This window comes from Acomys russatus, chromosome 6, assembly GCF_903995435.1.
Source record: "Acomys russatus chromosome 6, mAcoRus1.1, whole genome shotgun sequence".
Lineage (NCBI taxonomy): Eukaryota > Metazoa > Chordata > Mammalia > Rodentia > Muridae > Acomys > Acomys russatus.
The window spans coordinates 61,664,273-61,690,045 of NC_067142.1; the positions used below are offsets into that span (position 1 = coordinate 61,664,273).

The 25,773-nt window shown below is 44.4% G+C and overlaps 1 protein-coding gene across 1 annotated transcript in view; it reads left to right on the top strand.

Annotated features, from left to right (window-relative positions):
• Adcy10 (adenylate cyclase 10) overlaps nt 1-25,773 on the top strand; it is a 66,104-nt gene that overhangs the window by 32,556 nt on the left and 7,775 nt on the right. The window contains exons 17-29 of the mRNA XM_051147768.1: nt 2,070-2,206; nt 3,900-4,025; nt 7,030-7,308; nt 7,570-7,860; nt 12,449-12,515; nt 12,990-13,218; nt 14,918-15,025; nt 15,502-15,677; nt 18,332-18,485; nt 21,358-21,562; nt 21,641-21,737; nt 22,726-22,841; nt 25,136-25,253. Of these exons, the coding sequence (XP_051003725.1) occupies nt 2,070-2,206; nt 3,900-4,025; nt 7,030-7,308; nt 7,570-7,860; nt 12,449-12,515; nt 12,990-13,218; nt 14,918-15,025; nt 15,502-15,677; nt 18,332-18,485; nt 21,358-21,562; nt 21,641-21,737; nt 22,726-22,841; nt 25,136-25,253 (2,103 nt within the window). The remainder of the gene's footprint in view (nt 1-2,069; nt 2,207-3,899; nt 4,026-7,029; nt 7,309-7,569; nt 7,861-12,448; nt 12,516-12,989; nt 13,219-14,917; nt 15,026-15,501; nt 15,678-18,331; nt 18,486-21,357; nt 21,563-21,640; nt 21,738-22,725; nt 22,842-25,135; nt 25,254-25,773) is intronic.

A 25,773-nucleotide genomic window follows, 5' to 3' on the forward strand; every position in this document is an offset into this window, starting at 1 on the left:
AGCTCCATGATGTGGCTCCCAGTTACACCTCCCCAAGCATTGCTTGGTTGATCTGCTTCCCTGTCATCACGCTGGGCACGGGCCTACCTTCTCTGATGAGCAGTGATCAAGAGCATGGCCATGTGTGTTTAGGAACTGACAGGAAAGAGAAGTTGGTAAGGCGTGCACACCACACCTGCCACTCAGCAAGGTCTTAGCTGGCTGGCCAGAGTGCAACTGGTAGTGTGGTTCTCAGTATGAGGCAGATGTTGAAAACTGACTCTTATGAGTGTGTTCTGAGGTTGTCGGTGATTCTCCTACTGGGATCTTGACAGCAGCCCTGTTAACAAGGAGACCGTGGCTCTGTAGCTGGCTGTTTACTGGACACTTTGGTGTCTACCATTCCCTTCTATTTTGCTCTGCTTCCCACCCCCACCCCCCATTTCATTTTGTTTCAATTTATTTGAAATACAGTCTTACTATGCAGCCCTGGCTGGCCTGATGTTCACTAAGCCGCCCTCGTGGGAATCCCCCTGTGTTGGCTTCCTAAGTGCTGGGATTACAGACTCTTAACACTAGGCTTTCTATTTAAGGTACCCTACTCCAGGAGGAAAGACACATGGAACAAAGCTCATTTTATGTAATTCATGGAATGCATTTCTCTGTCTCTGTCTCTCTCTCTCTCTCTCTCTCTCTCTCTCTCTCTCTCTCTCTCTCTCTCTCTCACACACACACACACACACACACACAGGCAGTGATTATATGTATGATAGATGTGTGTGCATATAACTATAAATATTATGTCTATCTTTTGTATTTGAGTTTGTTTTGTGTGTGTGTGTGTGTGTGTGTGTGTGTGTGTGTCGAGGGTTGTGTATATGCATGTGTGATGAATGTGTGTGCCGGTGTGTGCATCCATGTGTAACAGAGGCCAGAGGCAGATGTCAGGTGCCCTGCACTGTCATTCTCCACCTATTATCTTGAGACAGGGTCTCTCACGGAACCTAGAGCTAGGCTAGAAAGTAACATTAACCCTCCTAGCTGCGTGTGCGAACACTCTAAGCTCTTTACATGGGCTCTGGGGAATTGAATTCGGGTCTTCATGCAACATCATTCCTATCTGCTGAGTTAGCCCTTTAGCCCATGTTCTGGGAACTTTTTTGAGATAAGACCTTATTATGTAGCCCAGCTTGACTTTGAACTTGGATCTGCCTCCCTTATCCTCCCAAGTGCTGAGATTACATGAGTGCACAATAGCACTCTGTGTTCCCTCTCTCTCTCTTCTGCTCTCATGGAACCAAGGCCCTTTCACATACTGGGCAAGCGTTTCCGCTGCGATGTACGCCCCCAGCCAAACTTATCACTTGATCTACCAATCCTAAATCTTCTTGGAATCTGTCGCAAGTGCATGGATTTTTAAAAATGACGTACAGACAAAGTTTTCCATGAGGCCTTACTTATATTAATAAAACACTGGGAACAACTCAAATATCCATCTCTTAACTGGTTAAGTTTGGTAAGGTAGGGTGAATCCATCCAATAGATTGTCATGTAATAACAAAAGGGAATGAAAAAGATCTACTGACACAGAGGGTTGATCAGGATCCACTGTAGACTGACTAAAAAAAAAAGAAGAAGAAGAAGAAGAAGAAGAAGAAGAAGAAGAAAAAGAAGAAGAAGAAGAAAAAGAAGAAGAAGAAGAATAACCTAGTATTCATTGGTGTCTGTCACATTAAAAAAAAAAAAAAAGTAAGAAAAGGGCCAGAGAGATGGATCAGCAGTTAGAAGTGCTAGCTGTTCTTCAAAAGGGCAGGGTTTGATCCCAGCATCCATATGGTGACAAAGGATGTGCCTTATGTAGTTTTAATTTTGGAAACACACACATTTTTTTTTTCATAACTTACACTGTGAAATGATGTAGCTTCCCGGCAGGGTCCTCAGCTCTGACAACAAAAAGGGGAAACATCAATCACCAAGCATGAAAACTGCCTTGAAGCAGGTGGAGATGGGGAGGGGACTGTTTGCAGGGCACCGAGAAGAATCTGTTCTTTACTGACAGTTGTGGGCTTTTCACCTTGTTGTCTCTGCAGGTACCTGGTGGAGGCGAGCTGTGGGATTCCCTTCTACTGTGAAGAACTGCTAAAAAACCTCGACCACCACAAAGTTCTTGTTTTTCAACAAGCAGAGTCTGAGGAAAAGACAAATGTGACCTGGAACAACCTTTTCAGTAAGTAGCCTTTTCTCATCATTAGTCTGTCTCTAAGTCTTTTGGCAGAGGACTTTCAGGAGAATGGAAAGGCCTGAGATCTAAGGTCCTAAATAGGAAGAAAGAAAACCCAACTAACCTGGGCTTCCATGGCTGCACTAAAGATTGTACACTTGGTAGACAGGGAAGAACATAGGGAAATGTAAGGGCCCTGATCATGGTCTTTTTGAACTTTTCATTGAACTTTTTTTTCCCCTAACAATGTGTTGTTCTTTGTAAGCTCTTGCTCCCTCTTCCTGGTGTTCCTTGGATTTCTATCCTCATAGTTTTACGCACCAAGAGGCCTGGAAGTGCGTGTTATTCATGCTGATCACCCTCACAGATCATGTTGTGTTGAAAGCCTTTGCCTTAGGATTTCTATGGCTGCAACCAAAAATCAAGTTGGGGGAGGGAAAAGGTTTATTCAGCTTCTACTTCCACATTGCTGTTCATCACCAAAGGAAGTAAGGACAGGAGCATTGTCAGGGCAGGAGCCTGGAAGCAGAAGCTGGTGCAGAGGCCACGGAAGGGTGCTGCCTACTGGCTTGCTTCATATGGCTCTCTCAGTCTGCTTTCTTACAAAACCCAGGAGCATCAAACCAGGCATGGGACCCACAATAGGTTGAGACCACCTGCCACACTGACCACTAATTAAGAAAATACCTTACAGCCAGATCTTATGGAGGCATTTTCTCAGTTGAGGCTTCTTCCTCTCTGATGGATTTTACTTATGTTAAGTTGATATAAAACCAGCCAGTACAGTAGAGGCACCACACCTTTAATCCCGGCTCTTAAGAGGCAGAGGCAGGCAGATCTCTGTGAGTTCAGAGGTCAGCCTGCCCTACAAAGAGAGTTCTAGGACTGCCAGGGCTGTTACACAGAGAAACCTTGCCTTGAAAAACAAAGGCCAGCATGGTGGACAAGCCTTTAATTTCAGCACTTAAGAGGAAAAGGCAGGTGGATCTCTGTGAATTTGAGGCCAGCCTGGTCTACAAAGCAAGTCCGGGACAGCCAAGACTACGCAAAGAAACCCTGTCACAAAAAAACAAAAAACAAAAAAAAAAAACAAAAACAAAAACAAAAACAAAACAAAAAAGCCCAAAACAAACAAACAAACAACAACAAAATAAACAAGTAAAAAATTGGTATGAAGTATCTCTAGTACTTCCTGTTTGTGCTCACTGACAAGCTGTTCACTTCCTGGCAATCTTTTGAGTGCATGCTTTATGCCTTTAGGAGATGAGGCAACTTGACTATATTCACCTTTATATTTGCACCTCACCCACCAAGTATTATATGAATGACTTAAGGGATAAACATTTTGGAGTATTGGGTACACAGAGTTACTAGGCAATGTTTATTCTCAAACCTCACCATTTTAAATTTCCCTCTGGTCATAGCCGTGTCCAAATAAGCCCAGTGGGACTACAAGCCAGCACATAGCTCTCTCTATATTACTATATGTGATAGCATGGAAAAGTGAAAGTGCTACAGAGATACCAATAGTAGTAATTCTTGCTTTGGAGGGTAGGAAAGGAACATATAGTAAGATGTTCTAGAACATTTGGTGAGCCAACACGTCTGTGCTTAGTCTTTCTCACCTGATTTCAGGGAAATCAGACTTTAAAGACAGGAGAATGACTCTCCACTTTGCTTCCCTCTTGCCTCCACATAGAACACTCTGTTAGGCCAACGGAAGACATGCATCTTTATACTTCCATATCTGAGGGGCGTACAGAAGTCTGTTACCTTTCAAGTGGTGTCAGACTAAAGAATTTGTCACCTCCAGCATCCCTAAAAGGTAAAGAAAATTGAACTTGCATTCATTTTCCAGTAGACTTTTACTTCTGCCTCTTCTAGGATGACTGTCTGGAGAAAGACACTAACAAAGTCTACTGACACAGAGGGCTGATTAGGATCCACTGTAGACTGACTGGGAAAAAAAAAAAAAGAGGAATAACCTAGTATTCATTGATGTCTTTCACATTAAAAAAAACAAAACAAAACACTTGTGCACTGCCCCATGTGGTAGGCAAGCTGCACAGTGGGCTCGGTTTTTCTCCCTCTAGTAGGCTGCCTCCTTCCCTCTGCACAAACTCGGGCTTGAACAAACGCAAGTCACATGCATGAAAAAGTGACGAGTGAAGAGCAGGGAGGTGGCTCAGTGGGTAAAGTGCTCGTTGTGCAGGCACAAGCAAGGACCCGAGTTCAATCTCTAGAACTCACTATTGAAAAAACCAGGCATGGTGTCATATGGTTTTAGTCCCAGCACTGGGGAGGCAGGGATGGGGGTGGGGGGGAGAGGTTAAAGATAGGGGGCTCTCTGAGACTTATTGGAGAGTGTCAGGTTCTGTGAAAGAAAAAAAAAGTCTACGTTATTTTTCTGTTGCCATAACAAAACACCATGGCCAAGGCAATTCGTAAAAGAAAACATTCAATCCTGGGCTGGTTTTTTGTAGAGGGTTAGAGCTCATGGCCATCACAGTGGGGAGCATGGCAGCAGGCTAGCATGACATGGCATTAGAGCAATAGCTGAGAGCTTATACCCTTCTCTGTAAGTAGGAGACAGAGAGCTAACTGGGAATGACATGGGCTTGTGGAATCTCAAAGACTGCCCGCAGTGACACACCTCCTCCTTCAAGGCCACATCTTCTAACCCTTCCCAAGCATTGCCACCAACTGGAGATTAACATATGAGTCTATGGGGCCATTCTCGTTCAAACCATCACAGACCTGGCTGGGTGTAGTGGTGTACACCTTTAATGCCAGCACCTGGGAGACAGAGGCAGGAGGATCTCTATGAGTTTGAGACCAAGCTGGAAAGTCAGGACTACATAGAGAGACCCTGTCTCAAGAAAACGGGTGGGGAGACTAAAGAGATAACTCGGAGATTAAGAGTGATTGCTGTATTTCCAGAGGACCCAAGTTCAGTTCCTGGCACGTACGTTAGGTGGCTCACAACTGCCTGTAACTCTACCTTCAGGGGATTTTACCCTTTTCTGGCTTCCATGGGCATCTGTATGTATGTGAGCAAACACATACACATAAATAAAAAACCATCTGGGAAAAAAGAAAAACATCTGTGAATTCAAGACCAGCCTGGTATACAAAGCAAGTCCAGAATAGCAAGGGCTTCACAGAGAAACCCTGACTCAAAACCAAACCAAAGCAAACAAATAAATAAAAAACATATCTTTAAAAATAAATAAGGTAAACTGGGTGTGGTGGCACACACCACCTTTAATCCCTGCACTCAGAGGCAGAGGGAGGCAGATCTCTGTGAATTGGAGGGCAGCCTGGTCTACAAAGCGAGTCCAGTACAGCCAGGGCTCGTTTAAACATAGAAGCCCTGTCTCGAAAAACCAAATAAAATTAAAAATAAAACAAAAATCAGTATGGTGAAGAGTGATAGAGGAAGACTCTCAGTGTGGACTCAAAGTGCACACACACAGACAAGCATGTGTATGTATGTGTACACAAAATATGTATACACACACAAACAGACATATATACACATACAGAAAGAATGAAGTGTCATACATTGTCAGTTAAGCTGAAGGCAATCATAAGGAAGAAAAATCTGACACACACATCTTCTACCATTAAAGTTTACGAGAAAGCAATGACAAAGAGCAAGCTTATATCCAAGATGTACTGTTGCTACTCAGGGACACTGACTTGGAATCAGTTTTGTGGCCCACATGCAGCTCTAAGCTACGTCATCCAGAGGTGACTTCAAAGGTCTGGGAGGGTGGCCTAGGGATCCGGCTGCAACAAGTGTTTGTGTTTCATTCCCTGAGTCGCTTGAAGTGCAAAGGTATCCCAACTTACTTTCAACTCCCATCTGCCCGTGTCCTATGGTCAAGTTGAAAACCTCAAATGTGGCCTCTAATGGATATAAAATGTCCAGGAAGGGGGCCTGGAAAGATGACTCAGTGGTTGAGAGTGTTTTACTGCTCTTGCCCAAAATCTGGGTTCTGTTTCCAGCACCCACATGGTAGCTTACAGCCTCTGTAACTCCAGTTCCTGGAGAGCGGATGCTGTTTTCTGGCCTCCAATACATGTGGCACACATGTACTGACATATACACACACATAAATTAATGAATTAATGAATTAGTTAATTAATTTTAGCGTGTCTAAGAATAGGCTGAGGTTGTAGCTCAGTGGTAGTGCAAGTTGTCAAGGGCCTTGGGTTTAGACCCCAGAACTAATGCTGGTGCGTGTGCACACATGCGCGTACGTGCACACACACACACACACACACACACACACATTTCAGGCATACATGAACTATGAAACTCAAGCTTAGATGAAGAGTTGGGATTGGAGCTCTGGGCTCCCTGACATTTGCTAATGCAATAGAGATGATAGCGTGTGTCATGAGAATAAATGAACCTCTTGAACAGATAGAGAGACCCGTGTGCTTACTGCTGAGCAGGCCCAGGGAGAAGAAGAGCCAATGAAGACAAAGGGGGGAGCTGGAGAAGCCTTCAGAGCACAGGGACGGGACGGAGCCCTGACTACTGTGGCCTCCTGAGACCTCTCCTCACACATCTTCATCACCCTTTAACACTAAACCACAACACCCTAAGATCCATCTAACTCATGTCATATATATAAGAGCAGAGGAACTGCATCTCGAATAGTCCCAGCATAAGGGGTATCTATACGCTGGCCCGAAGCAATTACTTCTTTTGACTTGGCTTGCCTAGGTTTTTCACAGACAAGAACCGTAGCTCAGGGCAGGTGTCCATCTCTAGAACGCATCTGATAATGTCCTACTGTGTGGCTTTCCACCCACAGAAATCTCTCTGGTCCTGCTGGACAGTATGAGCCTTTCCCATCAGATGCTGGTGAGATGCGCTGCCATCATTGGCCTAACCTTCACCACAGAGCTGCTGTTTGAGATTCTCCCCTGCTGGAACATGAAGACGCTGATCAAGGCCCTGGCCACCCTAGTGCAAGCGAATGTCTTTCATTGCTTCCGGAGTAGCAAAGATCTTGAACTAGCCTTAAAACAAAATGTGGCCACAGTTGAGGTTCATTATCGCTCTATGTCCCTAAAGCCCATCGGGGGATTAGGTGAGTAGTAGCACCTGGAAAAAGAATGTTTTGTTTTTTTTTTTTTTTTTCTTTCCCCTTAGTCAGAAGCATTTCTAGACTGAGAGGACTGGAGACATAGTTGAGAGGTAGGGCACTACTCTAGCATGCACGATGCCCTGGGTTCAAGGCCTAATATCACAAAAATGAAGCGGGGAGAAAAACCTACAAGAAATGGAGAACTGACATTTGTTAGGAAAGTGATTTGCTGCCTGGCTGAAAAGCTCTTCTCGTCCCTTCTAGCTCATGGTGAAGAGGAGGAGCTCCGTGAAAGGGAAGGTGAGGTGATTGAGTGCTGCATCCTTCGGTTCTGCAGACCTATAATGCAGAAAACAGCCTATGAACTGTGGCTGAAGGACCAGAAGAAAGTCTTGCATTTGAAATGTGCCCGCTTTTTGGAGGAAAGTGCCCACTGTTGCAACCACTGCAGAAACAGGGACTTCATTCCTTACCACCATTTCATAGTGGACATTCGACTCAACACTTTGGATATGGAGACTGTCACGAGGATGGCAAAGTCCCAAGGATTTAAAGGTAAAATTTACTTCACTTCTAGCCAATCCCAACTCTATTTGGGAAGTCTTGGAGATTAAGATCTTTATGGATTGGGTCTGGGCCTTAAAGGCTTCAAGGCCTTCTGGCTTTGGGATACAAGCATTGCCATAGGTCCACAGTGCAAGGGAAGAGCCAGCAGTGCACCTGGGGTAGCAGAGTCCCCCTCACTGTGACTTTCATACAAGGCTCTGGTAAATGAAGTGCACCTGAGCTAAAATCAAATTGTCTCACAGCAAGGGATGGAATTTGACTAGATTTCCAGTACTAGGAATAAATTCCTCTTGTGGAGCAGTTCTTAAATCTAATCAGAAAGTGGTTGATTGCCTATCATTCATGCCACTGTTACACCAGTGGGTTCATCTTTTTTGGCAGGTTTGTATTTTCCTCACTGGATGAGTCTGTTGTTGACTTTTCTCCTTTAGAAGTTTATATTGCAGCACCTTTAGGTACTGTGAAAGTTATCCAGCAAGGTGGAGGTTTCCACCTTGGTCCCAGTTTCGTTATCTGTGTCCTGCAAACCAATGGAAATAGCCTGTGTTGGGTTTGGAGTGGGCACTCTGGGCCCTTGCTGACCATAAGGAGGTATCTCCTACCTGGTACTGGCATTTCTGTTTAACAACCTATGACTTGTAGGAGCAACATTTTCCATTCATACAGGATACTTCCCTTCAGACCCTGTAGCCTGTCTTTTCTACTTTGTAGGTTCTTCTTTTTCCTACCCTTTATCTTCCCAGTGCCACACCCCATCACTAGATAGGAGAGAAAGAAAGATAGAGGAAAAGGAGAGAGGGAAAAAGAGAGAGAGAGAGAGATCCTTGAATCTGATTTTTTTGTTCTTGTTTCTTCTTTGATAATGACTACTAACAAAGTACACCACACACACACATACAACACACACACACACACACACACACACACACACACACACACACACACACACCCTGCCAAATGACCACCAACCACCAACCCCACCTATGGGGATTCAGCATTTATATACCCTCTGAAAAATTCCTAGAAATGTCACACAATCACAGAAACTATCTGCAGCTGTCAAAACCATGCCTCTGCTAGATGACAAGGCAAATCATAGTGTCCCCACATCTGATACTAAAACAAAAACATATTCTTGTATTTCTGTGTTTTTTGAAGACACCAAAATTCCAAAATTCTCACTACATTTCCCCCTTTCTGTTTTAAGTCGATTATGCTGGTTGTGGTGGGAAATTAGAAACAGAGATATTTTCAATGAACTAAGCACTTTTTGGGTCAGTGGCTGAGGTTTTCAGGAGACTTCCCCTGCTCATTTCTAATCTTTTTAAGTTTTGATGATATCCACGGCTTTTCATTTTCTGTGGAAATATAAGCAAATATAAGCAAATCCACATTCCCAATGCAAAACATTCGCTGCTTAACACATCCTTCTACTACATAGGTTAATTTAATTCCACAGTTGTTGGTTTTGGTTTTGGTTTTTTGTTTTTTTCTCTATAACAGAGTGCTCTCAGGTGCTGCTGTTCCTTTCTCATTATCATTCAGAAAATTTAAGGCTAACAGAGCACTATTGATACTCTTTCTGGTTTTTAAAACTTTTCCTCTCTGTTTTCAAGCCTTCCTATTCCTTCTACTGGAGCGGCTTTGCCTTTGATATAGAGAAACAGCAGCAACCCTATCACCTGTGTTAAATTGCATCTCTCTTTACATAGGCCATAATTTTAATTTATCCTCCGAAGGCTTCATCTATAATTCCTGAATGCACTATGAATCCCTGGGAAGTCAATCCACTACTTCCCAAGATCATCCCTACTGTCCCTGAGGGCAAAGGACCATAAATTATAGTAGCTGTGTTATAACATTGAATTTTCGTGGATAGAGAAAGATGTTTACCGGTAGTCAAGTCTAGAGCAGCGCTGCCTGCAGTAGTGTATGTAAAAGGAGCTTTCAATTGCCTGTACAATTGTTGTCTTGGGGGATTACTGAGTATGTCTGCTAGCCTAGGCCTAGCCCTGGAAGCTTCTAGCCTCTGCACAATCTAACCTAGGCCTAGAATGTTTTTAGCCTCTGACTTACTGCTGAATAAGCTCACTCTTTCTTGTTCTTTCTGAGCTCATAGCTGGCTGGTTCAACTCAGCTGTTCTGGCTCAAACTCTTCTCCCAGCTACCTTACTTAATCTGGCTTGTCTCTCAGCCTCTGAATTGCTCTAACTCCAGCAATCTTTTCTAATCTTCTGGCTCTTTCTCATTCCCTGGCTCATTCTGTCTTCACCTGTGTCTAGACTGTTCTCTCATTCAACCTCTCTCTGTAAAACTCTTCCTGGTAAAACTGCCCCCTCCCTCTGCACTGCTTATTAAACAGCTTCCCTTTCCTCTCTCTTCTTGTGATGTTCTGTCAAATATTTCTCTAATTTGTCACTTTTTTTGCCACTCAATTAGACATCACTTCCAAACATGGGTGCTTCCTTCTACAAACTAACTTTGCCTTCATTGTTTGGGATTAAAGGTGTGTACCACCACACCTGGACCTAAGCTTTCTTTGCCGGAAACTTTTCTCTATACCAGGCTGGCCTTGAACTCAGATCTGCTTGCCTCTGTCTCCTGGATTAAAGGCCTGTTTGTATTCTAGCTGGATCATAGAGACCTAGAAATTGTTTGGGTGCGATCTCTTGCCAGAGCAGCCATGTTCTGAATTAAAATCCCTTCCACAAGTGTCCTCTAACTTCTCCATGCACACTGTGTCACGTACATCCCATAATTAAATAAATGTAAAAGAAGAAGGCCTTAGAGTGAAGTCCTCCAAGGGCCTGGGCACAGAGAAGATGAGATATCAGCGATAGGTCTCATCCTGCCAAGGCAAGGGCCATGCCAGAGAAGTGTACATGACTGACAAAGAGTGCTGACTACCACGCTTTATTATCCTCGGCATTACATTTGTTTCGGTTGAAAACATAATTATTACCATTACAAAGCTAAGCCAGGTGTTGTACATACTTGTAATCCCAATACTTGGAAGATGAGGGCAGGAGGGGCAGGAGTTTGAGGTCATCATTGGTTAGACAGCAAGTGAAAAGCCAGCCTGGGCTACAAGAGACCTTGTCTCAGAGAAAACAAACAATAAAAAAGTTAATATATGTATAGGATGCTACTGACACTACTGATGCTAAAAAAAAAAAAAAACTGTACCAAAAAACCAAGGCACAGTGAATGCCTCTATCTAAAGTGAGGTACTAGATGGAGCTGCAGAAATGACAAAGGAAATAGGTGGGGACTGATTATATCTCACTAGGTAGGGTTCTTCTGCAGTGTGCTAAGAACGATGGCCACGCTCCGCATGTGGGTTGATGAGCATAAGAGTTGGGGAGCGTATTTATTCTATAAAGACAAGAGTACAGAACCTTCAAATCGGATTTCTATCAACTAAAAGATCTCTTCCGGGGTGTGTGGAGGCTGAGGCAAAAGGATGGAGAATAGGCAGCCAGCCTGGGCTGTGGAGTTGAAGGATAGCCCGGGTTATATAGTAAAACTGTCTCAAAACCAAACAAGCCTATGAGGTTACAGTGACTAGTCATTAACCCTGGACCTACGCTGCAACCCTACCTCTGCCACTAGCAAATGCCCTGAGGTAGGCTGCTTTTCCAGTTAGGAGTCTGTCTTCTCCCCATGGGAATTTCTAAGCTACTGAAGTCTCATTAGATGTCTAATTCAAGACTATTGTCTCCTTAAGTTAGCCTTTGGAGTACTTCATTAGAATATCTGTATTTCCTGGACTGTCTAGGGAGGGTCAGTAGAGTGCTTGCCCAGCATGTACGAAGCCCTGAGTTTGAATCCTAACACCTCACTCCTCAAACCTCAGTCTTGGGTTGGGGGCCAGGAGGATGAGAACTTTAAGGTTATCCTTGGCTACATAGTGAGTTCAAGGCCAGCCTGGGCTACACGAGTCCCCATCCCAAACAAAACAAAATAACCTACATATGTATGTGCACATGTGTGTGTGTCTGTGTTTAAATTTCTATTTCTTTACTACACATTAATGTTAATCTCCTTCACGACTGTTAAATTGCAGTTTGAATTATTGTGTGTTAGATGGGTCGGGGTAATGCTATCAGCTACAGCAGAGGAGCATTTCAGTGGGTCAGCGGAGTAGAATGACAATTTATGGTTCCTGCTTTTGTAATTCCCTGACATTTTGGACAAGAGGCCCGGCAGATAGCTGCAGACTCCAGGCTCCTCCAGGTTGGCGTTCTGTTTCCCTTTGGCCATTCAGACCTTAGCTGCTTTCTTGTCTAAAGAAAGTACAGGGCACACGGACCATCTGCTTCAGAAGTGACATCCGCCACTCGTGATTCTGATCTTACCTGAGAAAAAAAAACCACATGGCTCTAAGCTGAGATGCCCCCAGGGGACCGCCACTCGTGATTCTGATCTTACCTGAGAAAAAAAAACCACATGGCTCTAAGCTGAGATGCCCCCAGGGGAAGGAGGTAGGGCTGAGAGACATGGCTCCTAGCTGTGTAAAGGGAATACAAGCCTTTGGTGGATGGCAGAGATCTTATTTGCTCAATTACTTTTCCAGCTGAAGAAGAGGTCATCAGTTCTAAATCAGCCCTCCCTAGGAAACACAAACTTCCCGAGAATCTCAGGTATGCACATATGTAGTTTGTTGTTGTTGTTGGGTTTGTTTGTTTGTTTTTCCCCTGAGACAGAGTTTCTCTGTGTAGTCTTGGCTGTCCTAGAACTCACTCTGTAGACTAGGCTGTCTTTGAACTCATAGAGATCTACCTGTCTCTGCCTCCCAAGTACTGGGATTAAAGGCGTGGGCCACTGCTGTTTGTGCATACATATCTTTTTTTGTTTGTTTGTTTGTCTGGTTGGCTTTCCATATATCTAGGAGTTAGAACAGAAGCAATTGTCATCAAATCACCCTTCTGGGTCACTCCCTCTGGGTCAACCTTTTGGGCCTCTTAGGTACAGAGAAAAACTGCCAGGGGCTGCATGGTGCACCTGGGAGGTGAGCGTGACACTGGACTTTATTAGCCTTCAAAAATAATTTCGTATCAAAACCTGTGCCATGCCTGTAATTTCTTGACCTCCTGCTTCTTCCTGTATTGAAACAGTGCTGCACAAACAAAAGAAATGGTCTTGCATTTCTTTGACAATGTTATCCAAAAGATGAAGTCTCGGAATGACGTCCTCCCCCCGGAACCATGCCAGTGTGCAGAGCTGCTCCAAATTGTCATCTTGCCTCTGGCCCAGCATTTTGTAGCCTTAGGAGAAAACAGCAGAGCCCTGTACTATTTCCTGGAGCTGGCATCTGCTTACCTCACCCTGGGTGACAACTATAACGTAAGCTGTTGTTCTACACGTCCTCCTCCACCCCTCAGGCTCAGGCACACAGCCAGTCCCATCGTCATCTTAGGGTTCCATTGCTTTAAAAGAGACACTATGACCGTGGCAACTCTTTATAGAGGAAGGCGTTTAACTGGGGCTTACTTGCAGGTTCAGAGGTTTAGGCCATTGTCACCATGGTGGGAAGCATGGTGACACAGAGGCACACACGGTGCTCAAGAAGGAGCTGAGAGTTCTATCTTTAGGTCCACAGGCACCGGGCAGTGGTGGCGCACCCCTTTAATCCCAGCACTCGGGAGGCAAAGGCAGGTGGATCAGTGTGAATTCAAGGCCAGCCTGGTCTCCAAAGTGAGTCCAGGACAGCCAAGGCTATACAAAGAGACCCTGTCTGGAGAAAACAAAAACAAAAACAAAACAGATCCACAGGCAACAGGAAGAGAGCGCCACTGGGCCTAGCTTGAGCTTCGGAAACTCCAAAGCCTATCCCCAGTGACACACTTCTCCAACAAAGCTATACCCACTCTAAGAAGGCCACACCTCCCAATAGTGCTGCTTTCTAATGGCCAAGCATTCAAATCTATGAGCCTATGGGCGCCATTTTCATTCAAACCACCACAGTCATTACACAGCGAGCCTGCCATGGTGGTACATAGCTGTGATGCCAGCACTTGGGAAGTAGAGGCTGGAAGATCAGGATCTAGTCAAGGCCAGATTCTGCTACACGGCAAGTTCACAGCCACCTGGGATACACAAGATCCTGTCTTGGGGGGAAAAAAGTCATTAATAATTGATTAATCAAAGTATAACAACCAAGCCAGGCATGGTGGTACACTTGGAAAGCTGAAGCCGGGTAATCACAAGCTTGAAGTCAGCTTAAGCTGCATAGCAAGTTCAAGACCAGCCTAGGCTACACAGCACATCTTTCATTAATTAACTAATGAACTATTGCCATATTTGAAATTATCTACCTGCATGGGAGAAGGGAAATTATTTAGATTCATTCTTAGTGCAAATGCTTTATTTTCATCATAGTCCTCCTAAGTAGCAGCCTAGTGGTTTACGCCTTGCTGTCTGACAGTGCGTTACAGCACAGAATAGCTACAGGTCTCCTAGCTGATGTGAATTTGACTTCAATCCCATAGCCCTCAGAGGCTCACACCGTCTGGCTAAACCATCACACAGACAGATTTGAGATCACCAGAGCACTAGTTAACACTTCTCTAGGAAAACTGTAAGTTTCCATGGCAACATGCCCTTAGAACTGAGGTAATTACATGCATCATGCATCTAATGAAACAAAAAGAAGTGATTGTTAGCTGGGCGTGGTGGCATACGCCTTTAATCCCAGCACTTGAGAAGCAGAGGCAGGTAGATTTCTGTGAGTCCGAGGCAAGCCTGGTCTACAAAATGAGTCCAAGACAACCAAAACGAAAAAAAAAAAAAAAAAAAAGAAAGAAAGAAAGAAAGAAAAGAAAAGAGGACTGATTGCTCCATTTAGCAGACAGAGTAGACATGAAGCTGAGGTGCCCTCCAGCTTCTGTCTAGTTTGGAGGCCCATTATAACGAGTGGGAGCAGGTGTAATGATGACGTGGGATCTGCGTGGCTCCTGCCTCCCTAGCTTGAGTAGTGTCGGGGCAGGCGACCCTCTGTGTTATACCTCACTACCTCTCTGTTTCCTCTGGTGGCTGACTGCAGGCATACATCTATCTGGGTGAGGGAGAAAGGCTGATGAAGACTCTGGCAAGTGACGATTCTTGGAGTCATATCTTTGAGTATGCCGCCTTTTATTATCTCAAAGGTGAGGTAAGAAACCGCTGAAGGTGTAAAGCTGTCATTCTGCATTGGAGACCCCAGAAAGTCGACAGGGGAGTAGAAGCCACCTGTGTATTCTCAACGCCCTCCTCTCATTCATCACCACAGAGCCCTGTCCAAGAGTCCTGTGCCCAAGCTTCTAGACCCAACCCTTTCTCACTATAAACTGTCAGCAGAAAGATCTGTCCTTCCACATCTTTATGGAATGTCTTTGTAACGGTGAACTTGAACGATGTTCACTTTATATGATGCACAGCTCAATGCCAAACCCTACTCATCAGCCGCCTTTACACAGCCACCCAACAAACATTTATTTTTAGTATTATGTCAAAGCACACGAGGATTTTATTACTGGGCCACAGAACAGCTTCTTAGATACGTATCCCCCCGCCCCCAAAATGTGCTGTCGGATCACACCGACTAAGTCTAGAATCATTGCTTTTCCTCTCCCTTCCCATCTCCATTAGGTCTGCTTTAATATGGGGCAGATGGTCCTCGCCAAGAAAATGCTGAGAAAGGCACTGAAGCTTCTCAACAGAATGTTTCCTAGTAATTTAATCTCCCTGAGTTTCCAAATGCATGTTGAGAAAAACAGACTCTTCCACTTCATGAACCAGCGTCCCCAGGAGAGCGTGCTGCCCGGGTAAGGGAAGGAGCCGGGGAGAGCTGAGCGCCTCATGCTGCTCCACACAGCACAGTCTGTCCTCACAGCCCAGAGGCTCCAATAGCTCCAAATCCCTGTTTGGTCTGATCCCTTGTTGGGAGGGGTGGAGGCAGATCTAGTAAGGGCCTCCTGGCCAGGGCCTGGGCACTTCACCCGTATCTTTTGTCAAAGAAGTTCAGATGAGAAAACACGGGATTCCTTTGCAACATGAGCACCGATTATCTTTCTCACTCTTACAGTGATTCTCCTGTGGAAGCAGAGTCAGACAGATATCATACCTCAAAGAAACCCAGCAGGCTTTGGGGACATCTGCCAAAGGATAAATTTTCTACTTGTCTATGAATTTGATAAGGGTTATATTAGGGATGGGAAGTCATTAGTTAAAAATGTAGCTAAGATTTTGCCTATAAATGAACTATAAAAAATAATGACTGAAGGGCTGGAAAAGATGTAGTGATGGTCTCAATGATCAGGAGCTTACACTGAGTTGTTGCAAGGTAAAAATTGTGTTTACAGCCAGGCCAGCCTTACAGTCTCCCTTGGCAGAGAAGGAAGAGGCCCAGATCAGAATCAAGAGGACTCTTTCAGAACAATGAACAAGGAATTATAAAAGTAAAATTTTGTGCCTGCAATCCCAGCACTTAGGAGTCAGAGGCAGGTAGATCTCTGTGAGCCCAGGACAGCCAGGGCTATTATACGGAGAAATCTTGTCTCAAAAAAACAAAAACAAACAAGACAAAAACAAAGTGAAATTTAAAAAAAAAACTTATTTATTTTATGTATATGAATGTTCTATCTGCATATACACCTGCATGCCAGAAGAGGGCATCAGATTCCTGTACAGATGTTTGCGGGCCACCATGTGGTTGCCAGAAATTGAACTCAGGACCCTTGGAAGAGCAAACAGGGCTCTTAAGGGCTGAGCCATCTCTCCAGCCCCAAAAGTGGAATTTTGTAGTTATTTTCATGATCATTATGAACATGTTTATGGTCAGACTATTAACATACCATGAAACATTTTATGGTCAGTCAGTTCTCAGAGCAGTGGAAACAATTTACAATGCATGATTCACAAGGTTACTAAGGCAGAACAAATAAAAAACAACAAAAACAAACAAATGAAAAAGGAAAGAAAACAAACAAGTTGTCCTCTAGCTAAGGACAGGATTAAAGTCTAACACCATTTAACTACAAAGAAAAATGGAGTCAGTTCTCTCTTAATAATGTCTCCACAGTTAAGGGTGCTTACTGAACAATCATAAAGACCAGAGTTTGGTTGCCAGCACACACATAAGAATCCACGTGCTGGGGAACTTAACAGCAAGCATGAGGTACAGTGACAGGACAGCATGAGGCACGGTGGCAGGAACAGCACCAAAGCTGGCCCTCAGCCACATATTCCCTCTAGGAAAGCCATACCTTCTAAGCCTCCCCCAACAGCGCCACCAACTGGGGACTGAGTATTCAAAAGCCAGAGCCAGTGAGGGACATTCTCATTCAAACCAACATGGCTCCCCAAGATGCTTGTAAGTCCAGTTCTGGATGATCTGATATATTCATGTGTATACACAGGTTCCAGCATCACACATGCCTATAAAACACACAAGCTAAGTAAATAAATAAAACGGATATTTAGAAAGAAAATAATGGGCTCTGTGGCACAGGCCTTTAACCCTGACACTCAGGGAGGCAGAGGCAGGGGGATCTCTGTGAGTTTGACGCCAGCCTGGTCTACAAAGTGAATCCAGGACAGCCAAGGCTACACAGAGAAACCTTGTCTCGAGAAAACAAAAACAAAAACAGAAAATAATAACGGAACTGATAGCACATGCCTTTAATTTCAGTACTTGGGAGACAGAGGCAGGAAGGCGGCACATGAGTACTTGGAACCAACCTACTTCATTTTGTTGTTTTGTTTTTTGAGACAAGGTTTCCCTGTGTAGCCTTGGCTGTCCCTGCTTCATGTTTATGAAGCACATTTTCTTCCTTATAAAATGGGGACCATGCTACCTGCTTTGTGACCACATAGGTTTCTTTCTTTCTTTCTTTCTTTCTTTCTTTCTTTCTTTCTTTCTTTCTTTTACTTAGTTTTGTGTGTATTAATATTTTTCTTACATGTATGTTTGTGAACCACATGCCTGTCTGGTGCCCACTAATGTCAGGCTATGGTGTCAGATATCCCCTGCAACTATATTTAAGTTGGTTGGGAGCCATTATGTGGATGCTGGGAATTGAACTCGGAGCCTCTGCAGCAAGCGCTCTTAACAGCTGAGCTATCTCTCCATGCCTGCCCCCCCCCAATAACATAGTTTAGGTAAAACACTTGGTCTTGTCAGGTGTCGCTAACGAGATGAAGCTGGTTAAAAGGTGCACGGGTGTCATGCAAAAGCGGGGGATGGTTCAACCTCATTTTACACAGAAGGTGAAATTGTGAAATTCAGACAAGTTAAGCAACTAATCCAATGTAACATACTTAAATGCCTCATCAAAGTGGACATGATCGCCCGTCACGGGTCAGGCCCTCAGTTCAGGGAAGGGCTCTGGGAAGAACAGCAGGAGGACACAGGGAACAATGAGCACTTGTGCCTCATAGTCATGGGACTGCCTGTGTCCATCTGTCTTCCTTGTGGCAGGAATAGACTGGCACAGCTTTACCTGCAAGCCTCCTGCTTCTCCTTGCTTTGGAAGATCTATAGCCTGAATTTCTTTTTCCATTACAAGTACTACGGTCATCTGGCAGCCATGATGGAACTGAACACCTCACTGGAAAGTCAAGACAGTTTCCAGGTAGGTCGTTGTTTGTTTGCTTGTTTGTTTTGTTGTTGTTGTTGTTGTTGTAGCCATCGTTTACATTGCTGAATCTCATTTAGAAAGAAGAAAAACAAACAAACAAACAAAAACCCTCCTATCCAAAGCCAATGAGAACTGAAAAAAAAAAAAAAAAATCCCACGGCTGTAATGGAAATCTCTCTGATAGAGTGGTTTTGCCAGTAGCTAAAAAACATTTTGGTCCCAGATGACTCTATTGTCAGAAATTATTCAAGATTCCAACTCCTTTTGCTTTTGTGGGTTGGAACTGATATAGTAGGTCACAAAGTGAGAAAAACTTAAAATTCTTAAAAACAACAGTAATAAGCACACACCCACATAACACTTTCATTAAAAAGAAAAACTAGAGTTCTCCAACAGCAAAGTAGAAGAAGTGTGATATTGTATTAAAATTTTATAAAATATACTATATATATATATATACACACATATATATATACTATATATATATATTGCTTTATAAATTCACTGTGTTTGTGTGTCTTATTTTGTTTGTGGGGGATTCCTGTCTGCTTATTTCTTTGTTTGTTTGTTTGAGACAGGCCTCACTCTTAACCGAGGCTGGTCCCCATTTGCTGTAACTGTCCGACCTTTGGTCCTTAAGCCCTGGTATTACAGGAGTGTGCCCCAGGCCTACATAACTAGATGCTGACCTCATCCTCACAGAGGACAGCACCACATATGATGCTTCTGGAAAACTCAGGTCTACCTAGAAGAATGAGAGTTGACAAAGCTGAATATAAAAGGATAGTTCTCTTTCAAAAGATGGATCCATGCCACAGACTGTTTAAGATAACAGAAGGGCCAGAAGAGAACCCGGAGAATGGCTTCCAGACCCCATGTGTCCTCGGTGTGCCCACCAGCAAGCCACCCTGGCAGGCCACACCATCTCTGAGCTTTCCTCCTTCCCTCCCATTTTCCCCTTACTCCTCTCCCCTATGACTGTGACTGAGGGGGGCCTCCTCCCCCTGTATATGCTCATAGGGTATCAAGTCTCTTCTTGGTAGCCTGCTATCCTTCCTCTGAGCACCACCAAGCCTCCCTATCCAGGGGACGTGGTCAAATATGGGGCACCAGAGTTTGTGTGAAAGTCAGACCCCACTCTCCACTCAACTGTGAAGAATGTCCTGTTCATTGGATAGATCTGGGTAGGGATTCGAAGTTTACTGCACGTATTGTCCTTGGCTAGTGCCATAGTTTGAGCAGGACCCCTGAGCCCAGATCCACCCATCATAATGTTCTACTTGTAGGTTTCTAGGACCCTCTGGATCCTTCTATTTCCCATTCTCCCTTGCTTCTCTCACCCAGCACACAACAAGAACATTTACTCAACCATGTTCATAGCAGCCTTATTCATAATAGCCAGAACATGGAAACAGCCTAAGTGTCCCTCAGTAGAAGAATAAAGAAACTGTGGTACATTTACACTATGGAATACTACTCAGCTATTAAAAACAAGGAATTCCTGAAATTTGTGGACAAATAGATTGAACTAGAAATGATCATAATGAGTGAGTTCACCCAGAAGCAAAAAGAGTCAAATGGTATATACTCGCTTATATCTGGACACTAGTCCAAAGGGCATGTCCCATGAAAGTCCTCACTCACCAGGAAAGTGGGACAGAGGGGAAGACTTCTCTCTGAGCTTTCTATTTGCCCCATAAGATGAAGCGGCTGGACTCTGTTCTCCTGATCCACACACAGGGAAGTCAGGGACCATTGCATCTGTTGATTTTTCAGTTGGCCGCCACTACGCATGCCCATCCTTTGTGGTAGCATTTTCACTTTCACACCAGGAAAAAGAAATTGCTAAGAAACTTTGAGATTTAACAAGGACCCAGGGACTTGCCTTTGACAGAATTTGTAGAAAAGTTTTACAATCTTCCCTGTATAATCACCTCACCATAAAATACTTGGACTATTAGAGAACCTATTATTAGTCCATTCTGTCTGTGTTTTTCGAAGCCATTTATATATATTGTGCATGTATGTATGAGTGTGTGTGTGTGTGTGAGAAAGAGAGAGAGAGACAGAGACAGAGACAGAGACAGAGGAAAGACTTCTTCAGAAGGAATTGTTTTCTCCTTGCTCTTCTCTAAGCAGTCATATTCTGAGGCACCTTTCTGATTTTGAAGATTTGTTTAAGGGGTAAACAACTTCTCATAAGTCTCCAATTACATTTTTAATTAGTCCTTACTTTATCAAACAAACTAACCAGACCAGCCTTCCTTGTTTCTACATTACAAAAGCAATGCATAAAGAAAGGATAATTTGGGGGGGGGGGCTGAAGAGATGGCTCAGTGGTTAAGAGAACCGTCTGTTCTTTCAAAGGACCCAGTTTCAATTCCCAGCACCCACATGGCAGCTCACAGCTGTCTGTAATTCCAGTTCCAAGGGATCTAATGGCCTCAACCAATAAAAATAAAGCAAAAGTAAATAAAAAAGAAAAAGAAAAGATAATTCTCTCGAGAAGTCTCCCTTCCACCTTTACAGAAGTACCTACTGTGTAGACCTGACTGTACCCAGTCAGTCTTGTGCTAAGCGGCCAGTTATCTACATTGGCAAGCTATTGTTTTTATCTTTCACCCAAATCAACATGTTTGTAGTTTGTTTGAAGATTGTACCCAAGAGAAGCCATGGAGCTTATCCTGGAAGACTCAGTAAGTAGGCAGCAAACAACTGGCTTGATTTCTGCACCTAAGTCCATTTGCATTGGCCCAAGACCAGCTGCAGCCCAAGTTCAATAAACAAAGTTTCCTGGTAGTCGCTGAGTCCTTCACCTTAGTCTTCCTCTGTCTCCCTCCTTCTCTCTCTGTTGCTGCCCTTGTAGATCATCAAGGCTTTTCTGGACTATTCTCTGTACCACTATATGGCTGGATACAACGGCGTATGGTTCAGATATGAAATCCTGGTCATGGAGGAGCTCTTGAACCTCCCGATGAAAGGCGAGGCCATTGAAATCATGGCCTACGTGGCTGACACACTGGGCCACATCAAGTTCATAGCAGGTCATCTGGAATTGGCTATTGAGTTAGGTAAGGACTGGCTAGGCAAGAAAGGACATAAAGCGACGTGTAATATCCCCAAACATACGATGATTGCTTTCTTCCCAGGCTCCCGAGCCCACAGGATGTGGTCACTTCTCCGGAACCCCAACAAATACCATATGGTTCTCTGCAGACTAAGTAAATCTCTCTTCTTGAGAAGCAGGTATTTGTCCTAAAGTGTTTTCCAAAGGTAGCGTTCTACTTTCCTTTCTGTTGCTGTGATAGAACCCTCTTCCCCAAAGGCACATGGTGGTGGTGGGGTGCAGGGGGGGGCGGGCTGGTGGTGTTTATTCCAGCTTACACTTCCAGGTCACAGTCCATTATAGAGGAAATTCAGGATAGAAACTCAGGCAGGACCCGGAATAGCAACCATGGCTTCTTGCTCTCTTGCTGTTTCCCTGTCCAGTCCATGATTAGCTAGCTTTTAGAACCAGAGACGGTAGTGCCCTGCCCCCCACAAGGCTGGGCCTTCTGGCATCAATAAATAAGCAAGGCAGTCACTTGCAGGCATGCCCACAGGTCAGGACGACCTAGGCAATTCCTGTGTCTTGTCAGGAAGCTTTCCTCCCAGATGGGTTGGCGTTTAAAGCTAACTAACACAAGAAGCTGTTTGGGGGTCCTGGCTAATTTCACCTTGGCCATAGCATAGGAAAGGAAATGCAGATCATGACAGGATAACATAACTGATAACTGTCATTTTACCTATCAATATCACACACACACACACACACACACACACACACTGTTAATTCTTTTAATGGAGTTCTTTTGTATTCATCATCTCTAATCTGGTTGCTCTGGCCAGGAAGTCGATCAATCACACCCATTATGAGACTCAGACCTCCATCCCTGCCAAGGCACAGGGAATTTTGTTTTTGTTTTTAAAGCATTATGCATACCCAATGAACAGCGATGGAGACTTGGAGATCCTGGCCAAATTGGTGGGACTCTAGTCGCTCTGATCTGGAGGATCCCTAAGAGAACACTTGGAAGTGGGGACTTTGGTTATAGCTCTGGGCAAGGGAAGGTTTGAAGTCTGTTTTAGAGTTGTGTTTGATTCTGCATTAACACTCATGACCAAGGCTGGACAGAGCCCCGTCCTTCACCCGTCCGCACTGCTTTTCAGTCCTGCCACTTCTTCTGTTCCACAGGTACAAGCATTTAATCCAGGTGCTGGGATGGCTGTGGGACCTTTCTGTGACGGAAGAGCACATCTTCAGCAAGGCCTTTTTCTATTTTGTCTGCTTGGACATCATGCTTTACTCTGGTTAGCATGGTATTTATTCTGGCTTGGGGAATTAAAAGAAGTTGAAGTGGATCCCCATACTGGAATGATGAGGCAGCTCTCAGGGCTTGGGCTTTGGGCTTTGAGGCCACCTGGCTACTGTTAAGGGATGGAGAGAGAGATGCAATTGGTGGTCCTGGATAAGAAAGATGTAGTCATCTGGGCAGTGGTGGCCCACGCCTTTAATCCCAGCACTTGGGAGGCAGAGGCAGATGGATCTCCATGAGTTCGAGGCCAGCCTGGACTACAGAGTGAGTTCCAGGATAGCCAGAGCTGTTACACAGAGAAACTATGTCTAAAAAAAGAAAGAAAGAAAAAAAGATGCAGTTGGCATTTAGGGATGGAGAGAGATGCAGTTGGCAGTCAGGGATGGAGAAAGCCTAGTGATGTGATCCAAGGAGCCATTTGTCAATTTCCAAAATTGTAAAGGAACAGTGAATGTGGCACGTAGTGGTGCTCACCTTTACTCCCAGCACTTGGGAGATAGAGGCAGGCAGATCGCCGTGAGTTCAAGGCCATCCTGCTCTATATAGTGAATTCCAAGACAGCCAGGGCTACATAGTGAGACCTTGTCTCAGGGCTGTGGAATGTGTGTGGGGGGGGGAGGGGCTCCGGGGGGGGAGACAGTGACAAAGAATAATTAAATCCGGAGGAAGCTGTCAGCTGAATTTCTGAAGGAGCGGTAATCATTAGCATTGTTTCACAGCATGCCTGTTATTGGGAGGATGTAATTTTTACAAGATATGCTTAGAGACTTCATGTTGAAAAGCATGTCCAACACATGGCCTGCAAGCTACACAGCTATGAATGTAGTCTGTCCTTGTTTGGTCTTTGTCACTATGCTAAAACACAATGGCCTATAGCAACTTGGGGAGGTGGCAGGTTACAACCCATTATTAAGGGAACTAAGGGCAAAAATTCAAGGCATGAACTGGAGACACTAACTGATGTAGAGGCTATGGATGAGTGCTGCTCACTGGCGTGCTTCCCATAGCTTGCTCAGCCTGCTTTCTTATACAACCCAGGACTCCCCTCCCACAACACTTCTATTAGCATACTCTCAATTGAGGTCCCTTCTTCCTAGATGACTCTAGTTTATACCAAGTTGACCAAAACAAAAAACAAACATGTGAAAAAATTAAACTAACCAGCACTTGGTCTAACACAAAGCTGTAAACTTATTTAGAACTTTCTGAGATCTTTTCTTGTAACTTGGTCGCATGATTCTCAAGCACGAATATTAACAACAACAGTGTGTGTTGCTATGTGAAAGCTTTTACATGCCCACAAGGGCTGGCCCATTGATAATGACATTTACAGGCATTAATAGCGGTTGGTGATGTCAGCACAACACAGCGCTCACCTCAAAATGGGTAAGAAAAAGTCTATTATCCAGCCAAATATGAATGATGATGGTCCGGAAACACAGTTCCATGTTCCAACATGGAACAAGTTCCTTGAACTCTTCTATAACAATGTTACAAAGAAAGTCATAAGTCAAGGTGCTTTTCAAATATATAGGTGGGAACATGAGAGAGAATCATTACAGCAAAGTGGGCAAATCTCAGCTATAGGCCTCAGGGGCCACCTGCTGACCCTCTCAGCTTTTAGGTCAGGTCAGTAGAAGCTAAGTTTAAAACATTCCAAAAGGTTTTTATATGTCAGTCACAGATTGTTGGGTCTAACACAGAAGTGGGCAATGAATGACTATTTAGGGGGCTAAAGACAGTCCAAGGTAAATTGCATATCAAACTCTGGACTGGCAACATCCCAACTTCTCCATATTACTCAAGACAACAGCTTATCTCCAGGTCTCCTCAGGTACAGCGACATGGAAAAAAAGTTCTTTCCTGACAACCTTTAAATAGTATTGAGTAGGTGGCCCTCACGTTAAACCAGCAGGACCAATCAGGAGTTTGTTCTCCACACCAAGGGAAGACACACACGTTGCTACCAATAAGGGAACAACAGGTGGAAAAACACCCGGAGGATTCCTGGACTACTAGGACTTCTTGTAGTTGCGCATGCTTGGTCTCCTCTACAGAATTGGGTTGTGAATCCACAGGAAAGACAATATAGCTAGGATCCAGCAAACACAGGCCAATGCAGAATGTGAGTGCTGCAACCCGCAGGACCCTCTGAATACATAAAGTGACCAGTGACTGTGCCCTCTGCAGAGGGAAATTCTGTTGGGAGCTAAAGGTCAGAAAGACCCCACCCCCAACGCCCCCATCCCCATGCCGTGCTACCACAAAATCTCTCTGTTCCTTCTCTAGGCTTCATTTACAGAACATTTGAAGAATGTTTGGCATTCGTACAGCACAACGAAGAAAACAGAATCCTCAAGTTCCGAAGCGGACTCCTTCTGGGCCTCTACTCCTGCATAGCCGTCTGGTAACAATGAACCACGTACCATTTAGCTTTTAAAGGAAAAAAGTAAAATCCCGAAGAAGAGCTCAATGGAATCCTTTAAAAGAAAGAACACACATCTGTAGTTTACATCTGAGACAGCTTAAAGTAGCCAGAGGGTTATTTCTAGAGAAAGCCTCCAGAAACCTTGAGGTTCTGTCTCATTTGCCTCAATGTCAGCACAGTACAGAGCCTATAGCACAGACAGCTCTGGGGGCAGGTGTTTTGTATCTGTGCATTCAGTGAACCGTAGAGGGAAGCTGTGGAGCGTGGCTGCAATGCAATTGTCTTGAACCTGTGGAGACTGCTTCCTAGCCCTTCTTTAAAGGACAAAGCAAACAGCTGTCTGCACTGGGTGACATTGCGGTTGGTTTTATTAGTAACCCAGTGGTGATGCAGGAAGAGACATGTGGGTTGTCTGCAAATGCTACAGCATTTTACATGAGAGCTTTGGGCGGCTGTGAATTTGAGTATCTGTGGGATAGAGGGGCACCCTGGCACTGAG